The sequence below is a fragment of the Monodon monoceros genome, unplaced genomic scaffold (genome assembly GCF_005190385.1).
Source record: "Monodon monoceros isolate NGI ecotype Baffin Bay Population unplaced genomic scaffold, NGI_Narwhal_1 Super_Scaffold_15, whole genome shotgun sequence".
Taxonomy (NCBI): Eukaryota; Metazoa; Chordata; class Mammalia; order Artiodactyla; family Monodontidae; genus Monodon; species Monodon monoceros.
The window spans coordinates 63,443,458-63,459,317 of NW_021703771.1; the positions used below are offsets into that span (position 1 = coordinate 63,443,458).

General features: G+C 40.9%; 1 protein-coding gene across 1 annotated transcript in view; it reads left to right on the forward strand.

Annotated features, from left to right (window-relative positions):
* Nucleotides 1–15,860, forward strand: part of ARFGEF3 (ARFGEF family member 3) — a 186,102-nt gene that overhangs the window by 93,264 nt on the left and 76,978 nt on the right. Inside the window, exons 9-11 of the mRNA XM_029224180.1 lie at nucleotides 3,415–3,519; nucleotides 4,625–4,958; nucleotides 15,319–15,431. Of these exons, the coding sequence (XP_029080013.1) occupies nucleotides 3,415–3,519; nucleotides 4,625–4,958; nucleotides 15,319–15,431 (552 nt within the window). The remainder of the gene's footprint in view (nucleotides 1–3,414; nucleotides 3,520–4,624; nucleotides 4,959–15,318; nucleotides 15,432–15,860) is intronic.

A 15,860-nucleotide genomic window follows, 5' to 3' on the forward strand; every position in this document is an offset into this window, starting at 1 on the left:
CATTAATAATTTTAAATAGCCATCAGGAGAAGTTAGAACAAGTCTGTAGGTCTATAAATGATACCATTGTTCATTGGTGCAGAAAGAGCCTTTAGCAAAGTCTAGTAAGGACCTGCCTGGCATCTGGGGTTCATTCAGTTCATGGTTCTTTAAAACCTGGATGGCTCTAATGTCACCTACAGGGACCCCTACCTGTAGGGCAACCATATAACTTGGCTTACCTTAAACAGTCCAAAGTTACGCTTATTGTATAATTATTATTAAAGACACTCATATCAATATCTTCTAGGAAGTACTGGTATAAGTGGAATTTTTTTTTTTTTTACTGCACAGCACATAATAAATATTTGATAAATATTAGCTCTAAAATAGCTTGTTTGCTTTCAGAATTATCAGTGCTAATTCTAGTTGGTGATGCGTTTAGGAACACTGAGTTTCTTACATTAGAAATTTGAAGGTTGTTGGGAAAATACAATACACAAACGTACATTACAAATGCTCACATATGTGTATTAGAAACTAAAGGTCATACATTTCTATCAGTCACTGAAAAAATGAAAACGTTTCTAAACCATATAATTCAGGGATAGGCTTTAAATGGAAAAAAAAATAACTCACGTGACATGCATATGGTTTTCTAGGATTTCTCATTGGACATTGGATCAAAGATGGCTTTAGGCATATTGTTATAGAGCTTAATGATTTTTATAGGATTCTCATAGTCTTGCTTGTTTTTTCAAAGCAATTTCCTTATCATAATTCTGCCTCTGGAGACTCCTCTCCTTGTTTGGTTATGGCCTTTCCCATCATGGTTCCATTGTCCTAAGATGGGGGTTCTATTACTGCAGAAGCTGGGGTGCAGCAGGCTTAGTGCAGCTTCACTGGGAGACGTTTAACACCCCCTAGTCAGATAATACCATGCCCTTGGTTGCTCTCACTCTGGTGGTTCTATTAATTCTCCTTAAATTTTCACATCTATATAGTTTCTTCTGATTTTACTACTTTAACTCCTTTTATTTCCATTGGCTAAACTTGACACCTCTCCTACCTTCTAAGTAGGTTCTCTTCCTCTGAAATCACACCACGGTCATTACTTCCCACCCAATATCCATTCCCAAAATCAATGCCGATATACCTCACAGGTCTTTAGCTCTGTAGGGGTATGTACTCATGATATGTTCAGTGTCTCAGGAGAAATCAGAAAATGCATTCAGGCACACAGGTTAACTCACATGCCTCGGAGATGCGGTATTAATAGAGCTCTATATTAGGCAAGTTGAGTTACGTGATGCTGTTTAAATCCAAGAATTTTTGGAAGGATACTTGGGATTAGAAAGATATTTTTTCATTCTCTGCCCGTTGGTTTCCCACCACCCTCTCCCCACTTCCCTCTCTTCTCAGTACCGAATGTCGGAGAGGAATCTATACTGAGGCGTCTTGGAATCAATGAGGCGAGGCTGAGCCTTCATATTGTGTATTCTCATTCCATTCCACTCCTTATGCAACTCTCTCTCTCCTTTTTCTAACTAAATTTGAATCTGTTTCTAAGGGAGGCAAAATCAAAATAGTTCAAAGCGAAACAAAATTTTAAGAACTCCAGAAATCGAGGATGTGCTGCCAGGTTGCTGTCACAGTAACCCTGCCGGGGCTGCACTGCTCCTCCTTCGTGGACCACTGGTCTACCCACGAGCGTTGTTCTCTGTGGATCGTGGGCCTGGGAGGGAATCCAGAGACGAGCAGAGGGTGAGACCAGTAGGTGCTCAACCTGTTCAAACAAAGGGCCAGACAAAGTGACTCACAGCCCTCCTAAGTAGGCAGATGTTCCCTAGTGTGTGCTGAAAGAGGTGGCTAGTTTCTAGGCTCCTTTCTGCCCTGTGCATCTCACAGATTCGTCTGTCTATAGTCAGACAAATATGAAACGTACACACTGTGCACACACATGTGTGTATTAGTGAGGGGCACGCATGGAAGGTGCTCCTCTAATGACATGACGCGTGCCAGGCCACGAGTACTCGTTTGTCCGGACTGCAGCAGCCCACAGAAAAGCTGCCGCATTCAGTCTCCAAGGAGACTCCCAGGCCAGTTTCCTTGGCAATGAGCTCTCTCTGTCACCAAGTCTGATGCCTTGGGGTTGCCATATTGCTGCAGCACGCTTTGCTGATATGTACTCATAGGGAACTTGACTGCTTGTAGCTTTTCTCTGGGTTTATTTCCAGTGACTTCAGAAACTGAGACTCTTTATTGTTTATAGTTATTTTAGTTTTGTGATGTTCGACTGACAGTTTGAAAGATAGACATTTTTCAGTAAGGGCATTTAATAATTATTTTTCTTAATTATGAGTCAAGTGATTGGTCAGAAAGACCACCCACCTGGATTTTAATACTTTCTGGTGGGTTAGGCAGAAAACTTAATCCAGGTATAAAAATGTGCATCCCATAAACTTACCTGTTTTTTTTTAATCTGGTTCTATTGAGGAACCCCATAGTAATAATCATGAGAAAAATAATTCGTCTGTTGAAAAACCATGCTGCTTTCAAAATAAAGAAGAAAAGCCAAATGCAAGTTAGTAAAGCATTAATCATCTAAAAGATATCATGGTACAATAAAACATCTGAGACATATTTAGACAATTAAACATATTAAAAATTAATATTTCTGGAATAAACTGTGGACTTTAGGCAATATATCAATATTTATTCATTAATGGTAGCTGTTAATTTGTTCATTAATGGTAAGATGTTAATAACATCTTTACCAGGATAAACCACGTGCAGGGGTGGGTAAAATATGGTCACTTTCCATACCATATTCAGTTTTTCTGTAAATCTAAAACTGTTCTAAAAAGTAAGGTTTATTACAGAAAAATCATCCTAACTGTATTAGTTTGTTGGGGCCCCCATAACAAAGTACCACAAACCAAGTGGCTTTAACAACAGAAATGTATTGTCTCATGCTTCTGGAGGCTGGAGATTGGAGATCATGATGTCAGCAGAGTTGGTTCCTTCTCAGGGCTGGGAGGCCTCGCTCTTTGGCTTGTAGACGACCGTCTTCTCCGCATGTCTCTTCACATTGTCTTCCTTCCATATGTATCTCTGTGTCCTAATTTCCCTGTTGTATAAGGACACCAGTCGTATTGGATTAGGATCTACCCTAATAACTTCACTTTAACTTGGTTACCTGTGTAAGGTCCCAACTCCAAATAAGACCATTTCTGAGGTGCCAGGCGTTAGGACCTCAGCATATGAAAGGCGGGGGCGGGGGGCACAAGTCAACCCATAACACTACCAATGCCCCCTACCCCAAAATTAACACCCTGTGATATCTAACATTTTCCCAAGTGTTTTCCACGTGTCACCTCTTTAGTTTCGCCTTTACCTTGTGTGCGTTTGTGCGTTGGTTCTGTCCCTCTGCAGTGACAGCCAGCAGCTGCAGCTTCTGTACCTGGAGTGCGTGCTGTCCGTGCTCAGCAGTTCCTCCTCCTCCGTGCGGCTGCACAGGGGCTTCACGGACCTCATCTGGTGAGTGCTCATCCTGACGCCAACCCCTGCTCCACCCCAACCTGGGAGGCTCGCTCGCTCTAGCTGGGTCTGCGGGTCCCTTCCCAGGGCATCCATGCCTCACTGGCCATTTCATCTCTGTGTAAATATATTAGAGGGAAAGTAAGGAGACAGCTTTGCCTATATGCACCAGACGAAGCTACAGAGAGAAAGGGGAGAGAAAGCGATAATTATTGTAACAAACTATGCCTCCCAAGGCCCTTTTGCATTTTGTTTCCATCATAGGATCATGAGAGCCTACGTTCTAAGTCATATAAAGGCACCAGAGGGTTGCACAGGCAAGGCGATTCACCTTCGCCAAAACTGGACCTTCTTCTCAGCCTCACCCTTGTACTTTCTCCATCTCAACCTGAATACTAGTCTCTTAATCACAGTCAGAGATTCACACAAGTGACAGGACCCTCAGGCAGCCAGCTAGCTGCTCTGGGTTCCTGCGCTTATTGACAGGGAGAAAGTCGAATGCTATGTATATGATATGTGTCAGAATTTTAAACTGACTTCTCAAATGAGGAGTATAAATAACTTTGTTATTTATAGTAAAATGACACTTCATAACTAAGTTAGCATTTTGAGTCCATTTTCCTCACATAAGATGATTTCTAATGCTTCTCTTGATATTTTATGTAGTTAACCCCAGCTTGAATTATGGGGCAAAGTATTCTGTTGGTATTCCCAGGAGTGATGAGGAGTCAGGGAACGCTGGGGCAGAAGGTAGCCAGAAGAAGGAGCAGTAAAGAGCCCAACTCTTACTTGTCTTTTTTTTTTTTTTGCGATACACGGGCCTCTTACTGTTGTGGTCTCTCCCGTTGCGGAGCACAGGCTCCGGACACGCAGGCTCAGCGGCCATGGCTCACGGGCCCAGCCGCTTGGCGGCACGTGGGATCTTCCCGGACCGGGGCACGAACCCGTGTCCCCTGCATCGGCAGGCGGACTCTCAACCACTGCGCCACCAGGGAAGCCCTTACTTGTCATTTTTAAGGCACCTGGCATTTACCCTCAGGATAGTATTCATATTTTGTCATTCGGCTTGTAGGGAAACTTTCCTTTCTTCTCGTTCTCTTCTCAGGAAAAACCTTTGCCCTGCTCTCATCGTGATCCTGGGCAATCCAATTCATGACAAAACTATCACCTCTGCTCATAGCAGCAACACGAGTACCAGCATCGAATCGGACTCTGCGTCTCCAGGGGTTTCTGACCACGGCCGGGGGTCAGGCTGCTCCTCCACCGCACCAGCCCTCAGTGGGCCCGTGGCTCGGACCATCTATTACATCGCAGCTGAGCTGGTCCGGCTGGTGGGGTCAGTGGACTCCATGAAGCCCGTGCTGCAGTCGCTCTATCACCGCGTGCTGCTTTATCCCCCACCCCAGCACCGGGTGGAAGCCATCAAAATAATGAAAGAGGTAGGGAGGCAGTGAAGGATGCCACGTGTCTTGCACAAAGGAAGTACTTATAAAATGTTTGTCAGTCACCTGCTGGAACTTAATTGCTTCTGTACAGTATCCAGTAACAAATAGTATCTTTAGCACTGGGGGCTGTGTGTGCATGTGTTGGGCTAAGGGGGTGTTGATAAGTGCTCACTGAAGCAAAGCCGTTTGATAATTTTAACTACATGCATCTGACTGGACCCCAGACTGAGCTTTCATTTTGCTCCCTCAGGTACTGTCTGTGCAGATGTATATGTGTTTTGGTTTTTGGGTTTTTTGAATTTTATTTATTTTTTTATACAGCAGGTACTTATTAGTTATCCATTTTGTACACATCAGTGTATACATGCCAATCGCAATCGCCCAATTCATCCCACCACCACCCGCACCCCCGCCGCTTTCCCCCCTTGGTGTCCATACGTTTGTTCTCTACATCCGTGTCTCAGTCTCTGCCCTGCAAACGGGTTCACCTGTACCATTTTTCTAGGTTCCACATATATGCGTTAATGTACAATATTTGTTTTTCTCTTTCTGACTTACTTCACTCTGTATGACAGTCGCTAGCTCCATCCACGTCTCTGCAAATGACCCAATTTCGTTCCTTTTTATGGCTGAGCAATATTCCATTGTATCTGTGGACCACATCTTCTTTATCCATTCGTTTGTTGATGGGCATTGAGGTTGCTTCCATGACCTGGCTATTGTAAATAGTGCTGCATGAACATTGGGGTGCATGTGTGTTTTTGAATTACAGTTTTCTCTGGGTATATGCCCAGTAGTGGGATTGCAGGGACATACGGTAACTCTATTTTTAGTTTTTTAAGGACCCTCCTTACTGTTCTCCATAGTGGTTGTATCAATTTACATTCCCACCAACAGTGCAAGAGGGTTCCCTTTTCTCTACACCCTCTCCAGCATTTGTTGTTTGTAGATTTTCTGATGATGCCCATTCTGACTGGTGTGAGGTAATACCTCATTGTAGTTTTGATTTGCATTTCTCTAATAATTAGTGATGTTGAGCAGTTTTTCATGTGCTTCTTGGCCATCTGTGTGTCTTCTTTGGAGAAATGTCTATTTAGGTCTTCTGCCCATTTTTGGATTGGAGTGTATGTTTTTTTAATATTGAGCTGCATGAGCTGTTTATATATTTTGGAGATTAATCCTTTGTCCGTTGATTCGTTTGCAAATATTTTCTCCCATTCTGAGGGTTGTTTTTTCATCTTGTTTATGGTTTCCTTTGCTGTGCAAAAGCTTTTAAGTTTCATTAGGTCCCATTTGTTTATTTTTCTTTTATTTCCATTACTCTAGGAGGTGGCTCAAAAAAGATCCTGCTGTGATTTATGTCAAAGAGTGTCCTTCCTATGTTTTCCTCTAGGAGTTTTATAGTGTCTGCTCTTACATTTAGGTCTCTAATCCATTTTGAGTTTATTTTTGTGTATGGTGTTAGGGACTGTTCTAATTTCAGTCTTTTACATGTAGCTGTCCAGTTTTCCCAGCACCACTTATTGAAGAGACTGTCTTTTCTCCATTGTATATCCTTGCCTCCTTTGTCATAGATTAGTTGACCGTAGGTGTGTGGGTTTATCTCTGGGCTTTCTATCCTGTTCCATTCATCTATATTTCTATTGTTGTGCCAGTACCATATTGCCTTGATTACTGTAGCTTTGTAATATAGTCTGTAGTCAGGGAGGCTTTTTTCCCCGCAAGACTGCTTTGGCTATTTTGGGTCTTTTGTGTCTCCATACAAATTTTAAGATTTTTTTGTTCTGGTTCTGTAAAAAAAATGCCATTGGTAATTTGATAGGGATTGCACTGAATCTGTAGATTGCTTTGGGTAGTATAGTCATTTTCACAATATTCATTCTTCCAATCCAAGAATATGGTATATCTCTCCATCTGTTTGTATCATCTTTAATTTCTTCCATTAGTGTCTTAGTTTTCTGCATATAGGTCTTTTGTCTCCCTAGGTAGGTTTATTCCTAGGTATTTTATTCTTTTTGTTGCAGTGGTAAATGGGAGTGTTTCCTTAATTTCTCTTTCAGATTTTGCATCATTACTGTATAGGAATGCAAGAGATTTCTGTGCATTAATTTTGTATCCTGCAACTTTACCAAATTCATTGATTAGCTCTAGTAGTTTTCTAGTGGCATCTTAGGATTCTCTATGTATACTATCATGTCATCTGCAAACAGTGACAGTTTTACTTCTGCTTTTCCAATTTGTGTTCCTTTTATTTCTTTTTCTTCTCTGATTGCTCTGGCTAGGACTTCCAAAACTATGTTGAATAATAGTGGTGAGGGTGGACATCCTTGTCTTGTTCCTGATCTTAGAGGAAATGCTTTCAGTTTTTTACCATTGAGAATGATGTTTGCTGTGCGTTTCTCTTATATGGCCTTTATTATGTTGAGGTAGGTTCCCTCTGTGCCTACTTTCTGGAGAGTTTTTATCATAAAGGGTGTTGAATTTTGTCAAAAGCTTTTTCTGCATCTATTGAGATGATCATATAGTTTTTCTTCTTCAGTTTGTTAATATGGTGTATCACATTGATTGATTTGCGTATATTGAAGAATCCTTGCATCCCTGGGATAAATCCCACTGATCATGGTGTATGATCCTTTTAATGTGTTGTTGGATTCTGTTTGCTAGTATTATGTTGAGGATTTTTGCCTCTGTATTCATCAGTGATATTTGTCTGTAATTTTCTTTTTTTGTAGTATCTTTGTCTGGTTTTAGGATCAGGGTGATGGTGGCCTCATAGAATGAGTTTGGGGTGTTCCTTCCTCCGAAATTTTTTGGAAGAGTTTGACAAGGATGGGTGTTAGCTGTTCTCTAAATGTTTGACAGAATTCACCTGTGAAGCCATCTGGTCCTGGACTTTTGTTTGTTGAAAGATTCTTAATCACAGTTTCAATTTCATACTTGTGATTGGTCTGTTCATATTTTCTATTTCTTCCTGGTTCAGTCTTGGAAGGTTATACCTTTCTAAGAATTTGTCAGTTACTTCCAGGTTTTCCATTTTATTGGCGTAGAGTTGCTTGTAGTAGTCTCTTAGGATGCTTTGTATTTCTGCGGTGTCTGTTGTAACTTCTCCTTTTTCATTTCTCATTTTATTGATTTGAGTCCTCTCCCTCTTTTTCTTGATAAGTCTGGCTAATGGTTTATCAATTTTGTTTATCTTCTCAAAGAACCAGCTTTTAGTTTTATTGATCTTTGCAATTGTTTTCTTTGTTTCTATTTCATTTATTTCTGCTCTGATCTTTATGATTTCTTTGATTCTCCTAACTTTGGGTTTGTTAGTTGTTCTTTCTCTATTTCCTTTAGGTGTATATTAGATTGTTTATTTGAGATTTTTCTTGTTTCTTGAGGTAGGCTTATATAGCTATAAACTTCCCTCTTAGAACTGCTTTATGCCGCATCCCATAGGTTTTGGATCATCGTGTTGTCATTATCAATTGTCTCTAGATATTTTTTGATTTCCTCTTTGATTTCTTCAGTGATCTCTTGGTTATTTAGTAATGTATTGTTTAGCCTCCATGTGTTTGTGTTTTTTACGTTTTTTTCCCTGTGGAAAAAAGCATAGTGTTGTGGTCAGAAAAGATGCCTGATATGATTTTAATTTTCTTAAGTTTACTGAGGCTTGATTTTTGACCCAAGATGTGATCCATCCTGGAGAATGTTCCATGCACACTTGAGAAGAAAGTTTAATCTGCTGTTTTTGGATGGAATGTCTTCTAAATATCAATTAGATCTATCTGGTCTGTTGTGTCATTTAAAGCTTCTGTTTCCGTATTAATTTTCTGTCTGGAAGATCTGTCCATTAGTGTAAGTGAGGTGTTAAAGTCCCCCACTATTATTGTGTTACTGTTGATTTCCTCTTTTATAGCTGTTAGCAGTTGCCTTATGTATTGAGGTGTTCCTATGTTGGGTGCATATGTATTTATAATTGTTATATCTTCTTCTTGGATTGATACCTTGATCATTATGTAGTGTCTTTCCTTGTCTCTTGTAACATTCTTTATTTTTTTTTGTTTTTGTTTCTTGCGGTACACGGGCCTCTCACTGCTGTGGCCTCTCTGTTGCAGAGCACAGGCTCCGGACGTGCAGGCTCAGCGGCCATGGCTCATGGGCCCAGCCGCTCCGCGGCATGTGGGATCCTCCCAGACCGGGGCACAAACCCGCGTCCCCTGCATTGGCAGGTGGACTTTCAACCACTGCGCCACCAGGAAAGCCCTAACATTCTTTATTTTAAAGTCTCTTTTATCTGATATGAGTATTGCTACTCAAGCTTTCTTTTGATTTCCATTTGCATGGAATCTCTTTTTCCATCCCCTCACTTTCAGTCTGTATGTGTCCCTAGGTCTGAAGTGGGTCTCCTGTAGACAGCATATATATGGGTTTTGTTTTTGTATACATTCAGCAAGCCTGAGTCCTTTGGTTGGAGCATTTAATCCATTCATGTTTACAGTAATTATCCATATGTATGTTCCTATTACCATTTTCTTAATTGTTTTGGGTTTGTTTTTGTAGATCCTTTTCTTCTCTTGTGTTTCCCACTTAGAGAAGTTCCTTTAGCAGTTGTTGTAGAGCTGGTTTGGTGGTGCTGAATTCTCTTAGGTTTTGCTTTTCTGTAAAGCTTTGGATTTCTCCATTGAATCTGAATGAGATCCTTGCCGGGTAGAGTAATCTTGGTTGTAGGTTCTTCCCGTTCATCACTTTAAGTATATCATGCCACTCCCTTCTGGCTTGCAGAGTTTCTGCTGAGAAATCACCTGTTAACCTTATGGGAATTCTCTTGTATGTTATTTGTTGTTTTTCCCTTGCTGCTTTGAATAATTTTTCTTTGTCTTTAATTTTTGCCAATTTGATTACTATGTGTCTCGGCGTGTTTCTCCTTGGGTTTATCCTGTATGGGACTCTGCGCTCCTGGACCTGGGTGGCTATTTCCTTTCCCATGTTAGGGAAGTTTTTGACTATAATCTCTTCAAATATTTTCTCTGGTCCTTTCTCTCTCTTTTCTCCTTCTGGAACCCCTGTAATGGGAATTTTGTTGCATTTAATGTTGTCCCAGAGGTCTCTTAGGCTGTCTTCATTTCTTTTCATTCTCTTCTCTTTAATGTGTTCCGCAGCATTGAATTCCACCATTCTGTCTTCCAGGTCACTTATCCGTTCTGCCTCAGTTATTCTGCTATTGATTCCTTCTAGTGTATTTTTCATTTCAGTTATTTTATTGTTCATCTCTGTTTGTTTGTTCTTTAATTCTTTTAGGTCTTTGTTAAGCATGTTTACATCTTCTCGATATTTGCCTCTATTCTTTTTCCAAGGTCCTGGATCATCTTCACTATCATTATTCTGAATTCTTTTTCTGGAAGGTTGCCTATCTCCACTTCATTTAGTTGTTTTTCTGGGGTTTTATCTTTTTCCTTCATCTGGTACATAGCCCTGTGCCTTTTCATTTTGTCTATCTTTCTATGAATGTGGTTTTTGTTCCACAGGCTGCAGGATTGTAGTTCTTCTTGCTTCTGCTGTCTGCCCTCTGGGGATGAGGCTATCTAAGAGGCTTGTGCAAGTTTCCTGATGGGAGGGACTGGTGGTGGGTAGAGCTGACCGTTGCTCTGGTGGGCAGAACTCAGTAAAACTTTAATCCGATTGACTGCTGATGGGTGGGGCTGGGTTCCGTCCCTGTTGGTTGTTTGGCCTGAGGCGACCCAGCACTGGAGCCTACCCGGGCTCTTTGGTGGGGCTAATGGCGGACTCTGGGAGGGCTCACGCCAAGGAGTACTTCCCAGAACTTCTCCTGCCAGTGTCCTTGTCCTCACGGTGGGACAGAACCACCCCCTGCCTCTGCAGGAGACCCTCCAACACTTGCAGGTAGGTCTGGTTCAGTCTCCCCTGGGGTCACTGCTCCTTCCCCTGGGTCCTGATGCGCACACTACCTGTGTGTCCCCTCCAAGAGTGGAGTCTCTGTTTCCCCCAGTCCTGTCGAAGTCCTGCAGTCAAATCCTACTAGCCTCCAAAGTCTGATTCTCTAGGAATTCCTCCTCCCATTGCCAGAGCCCCAGCCTTCGGTAGCCTTACGTGGGGCTCAGAAACTTCACTCCAGTGGGTGGAGTTCTGTGGTATAATTGTTCTCCAGTTTGTGAGTCACTCACCGGGCAGTTAATGGGATTTGATTTTATTGTGATTGCTTGTGTGCCTCCTATTGTCTCACTGTGGCTTCTCCTTTGTCTTTGGATGTGGGGTATCATTTTTGGTGTGTTCCAGTGTCTTCCTGTCGATGATTGTTCACCAGTTAGTTGTGATTCCAGTGTTGTCACAAGAGGGAGTGAGAGCGTGTCCTTCTGCTCTGCCATCTTACTAATCAGTGTATAGATTCTTATAAATTTTTTAAGTGCTGACAAAAATGTAGACTTTGATTATAGGGCATCAGTATACCATTGCTGGTGTACTTTATCTTTGTAGCTTTTTCTTCAAACTCCAGAGGCCCCCACAGATGTATATGTTTATTCACTTTTGCCAGAATTGGATTTCAAAATGATTTCATACTCAGCTTGTACATTACCCCAAAAAGAAAGTTTTCCCTTCCACAAAGAAACTAAGACTTCAAGGGGTCAAATGATTTGCCCAGGGTCAAAAGAAAGAGAAAGAGTGCAGATCTCCATCTGACCCTAAGCCTGTGGTCTTCCCTACACACATTTCTCACTGGACTTGATTTTCGTATTACAATGTAGATGATTCTAGCGACTCCTTTCCTAGCACTGGTTCAGCTACCCCTTTAATGAACCTGGGTCTGAGTCAAGGTATGAATCCTCTCTCTGCCACTTATCAGCTAGGTTATACTAGCTAAATCATTTAACTCTGAACTTAACCATTTTATTATCTGTACATAGTGGCAGTATTCCAAAGATTGCCAGTTCAAAATGCAGTAAAGTTTGTATAAGTACTTTGTGAGTCTTTAAAGTGATAAACATCTGGTAAACTTATTGCTACCCTGAGGAAGAGAAAAACATACAGAGGCTGAAAACAGCTGGTTCTCATCACCTCCTGCCTGAAGCAGTGTACCCTTCGACCTGGTTTCCTTGACTCCTGCCTGTCTTTTTTTCTTCCTTTTATTTTCCTGGACTTCATGTTTGTAAATCGCCACTGTTAATTTTCCACTCTTTAATGGTGCCTATTGCCTCTCCCATCAAGCTTGAAATACTCTGCCCAGTTTCCAGATCTGGCATCATTCTCATGTCCCGTCATTTCCCAGGATGGACCCTCATTCCATCTACTTGACCCTGCTTTGTTCAATTTCTACTTTCCTGCTTCTGTTCTAGCTCCCCCTGTTCTGTGCCCATTGGCCACACTTCCACTTCACCCAGTTAAATGGTTGATCACAATAAGCTAGGCAGACACTGCTGGCACTTTATATTAGCTTATTTACAAAATCCTTTAGGGATATAATATTATGCCCATTTTCCAGATGGGGAAACTGAGGCTACATGAGGAGAGGTTTACTTGCCCAGAGTCCTTGTGAGCAGTATGACTAAAACATAAACCCAGATGTTCTAATTACAGCTGCCTCTCTGTTAAAATCCTCTTTCTTTATGGCTCTGCTTCCTCAGGCCATTGATTTCGCTCTTCTGTAAATCCCATCCCACCATTTAGCAATTGATTATATGTCTCATCACACTGACTGCTTCACAGTACAATGTGGAACAAGCTTCTTGTCTCCCTAAACATAGTTTTGTATACATTGTTTTTGTGTGTTCCCCTGGTACCTAACACTACAGTGCTTGAATGAGAATAAGTGTACATTTTAACTGAATGACGGAGAAACCCGAAGACAGAATATCTGCCAACAGGGTGTTTTGAAGCAGCAGCATCCCTTCTTTCCCCCTCAGAGTTGACAGGCACCGGAGAGATTATTGCCCACGGTAGAGCCACTAGATAGCTGAATGCTAAGTAAATACTTTGCCTACAAGGTGTGTAGTTTTCAGTGTACTTTCAATAACAACTTCTTTAGTACTGCAAAGGAAATTAGTTGTGGTTTCCCCTTTTCATAGATTTGCTAGCTTCCCAAGGTCAGTTTGCAGGGCGAGGCTGGAACTGACACCAGGGGATCACATCCAGGCCGTGCTGCCCCGCGGAGCGTGGCAGACTCACGTGGGCCAGGTTGTTCTCAGAAGCATTGCCTCCACTTACTGTGGCAATACCAATAGCTTGGGAAGGTTGGTAACCTAGAAACCAAAATGTGCAGGGCTTATGCACACAGAGAAAACCACTGGGCGCCCAGGATGTTTGTTTACCCTCTTGGAGTTTGAACGCCCGTGTATTATTTCCCTGTTCTCTCTAATTCGTCACTCCAGCACGTGTGCTCTGTGCCTATTAATCAAAGGCATACAGGACATTTTGCTTTTCAAAGTACATTTTCTTTTTTGCTTCTACTTTCCCCCACAAAACTTTCCATCATCAAAAAGAACACCTTAAAAAAAAAAAAAAAAAAACACCTTGCTTCCTTTTCTCTCTCCCACGTTTCGGCTTTAGAAGGAAGCCCTAGTCTTTATCAGACCGGTGACACCCTAGCCCCTGACACCACGTTCCTCATTTCCACCGGAAGAAGATGAGGTTAAACATGTCTTGCTTTTCTTTAAGTATTTATTAAGAGTCCTCCAGAAGCCTAACCACTCAGTCTCCTTTCGCTCCAGGTTCTGAAGCACCTGAAAAATAAACACAAGATCAATGTGAGAATTAAAATATGTCATCTAATTTATTACTGGTAAAGTTGGATTAGGGAATGTAATGGGATCCCAAGAGAAAGTGAGATTTCCCACTCCTGTGGCCCTGAAATGCACTTGTCCTTCTAACAAGAGATGGGACAGCTAGAGGCCCAGAGGCGTAGCCACTTCACTTGGCTGCCAGCCTGCAGGCAGGCAGAGGGAGAGAGGGGGAGAGAAAGAGAGAGACTGCCTTGACCTCTGGCATTATCACTGCTTTTTTGATGTCAAAGGAAAAAAGTGGAAGCTTCATCTTTGTGCCTCCAAGAGAGCAGAAGTTCCCAATTTCTGGCAGAAGAAAGAAATATGGAAAGAGAAAAACATGTAACTTTTTCTACTTGATATACATTTTCTTGCAAGTATAAGTCACTTTGAAAATAATGGACAGAGCAGTAGGATATCTGCTTCAATATACTTAATTAATCAATCTTTCTTAGTCTCAAATTGAAGTTTTCTGTACAGACGCCTACCATATGGAAATAAAAATTAGTGTGGACTGAAAAATTATGAAAATTCTATACATGAAGACTTGTGAGATACAGCCAAAACAGTGCATAGAAGGATATTTATAGTCTCAATGACTTACATGAAAAAACAGAAAGCCTAAAGTTAATGTTCTAATTCTCCAACTTAGGTAGTTTGGAAAAGAAGAGCAGATTAAGTTCAAAAAAGTAGAAAGGAGGAAAAGTAAGCATGAAAACAGTAAGTACTGATGTGATAAAAAGCAAATGTAATATAGTGAATTAATAAAGTGAAAAACACCAGGACTCTGAAAAGACTAAGGAAATTGAAGAACTCCTGGCAAAAGCAATTGAAAATTCTAGAATAGGTAAAAACAAATAAATAGAAATAAGAATGGGGGAAAAAAGCATATAACCATAGATATTGCAAATATTAAAGAAATTAAGGAAGATAGTAAGGCACCTTTAGGACAGTAAATTTGAAAACTTAGATATAATAGATAAATCCCTAGGAAATAACACAACCTTTAAAAAATTGGTTCAAGGAGAAATTGAGGACCTAAGTAGTCCTATCATCTTTAAAGAAATTGAGTCAGTAGTTAAAATCTTTTCCATTAAGAAAAAAAAATTAGTGGCCCCATACAGCTTTAGAAACAAGTTATACCAACGTTCAAAGAATGGGTTAGTTCTAATAATACATGAACTTTTCCAGGGAATAGAAAGGGAACTGGTTTCTCAACCCAGTTTTTGAAGCTAGCCAATTTGATAGCAAAATAAGACAGGGAGAGGATCAGGAAGTTAAATTACAGGCCAGGCTTACTAAAAAGCATAGATGCAGGTGCTTTTTGGTTCTGTGCTATAAAAAATTTTGAAACAATCCCTCAGGGGATACTCTTTATCTAAGCCAGTCCTGAACTGGGGAGCCAGGAACCCAATGTGCATTCCAAGTCAAGAACACCTAGGTCAGATTTATTAAGATTTGAATTCCAAATAGTTGTGTTTCTCCTTAGACTGTATCGTGCAATAGAGAATGTACATGCTTATTTGATCTCACGGTTCTTTTGCTTTTTTTTTTATGATATTCACTTTTCTGTTATTCTTTTTTCCTTATTCTTAAAGCTACTTGGGAGCCCGCAGCGTCTCTGTGATTTGGCAGGACCCAGCTCCACTGAACCCGAATCCAAAAAAAGATCAATTTCAAAACGAAAGTCTCATCTGGATCTTCTCAAACTGTAAGATACATTCTCATTTGGGGGTCTGTATTGATTGGTGAAGACTGCTTCTCTGAATATTCTTAACGTTGTTTCCAAATCCCTGAAATTGTTTGAATCTATATTATATGAAATGGGACTAATAATGTACCTGCAGGCCATAGGAGAAGTCTTACCTCAATTTTTTATAATCGTATAACTTTCCATATTTTCATTGACTTCAAGAAAAAGTGTACCAGATGAAATGTCCAAAAATTCTTCATTGGGGTTATTTTAGGGACATCCTTTTTGATTTACAATACTGTAGCTATATGATTCCTTTACATATAGCCCCTCTAGGAAATGGAATATTATCCGATTTGTAATAGTTGTAGTCACATGCATCTCTTCAGAAATATAGTTCTTTGATAGAGGAAGGTCCATATTATCCTATAGCCATTATAAATGTTT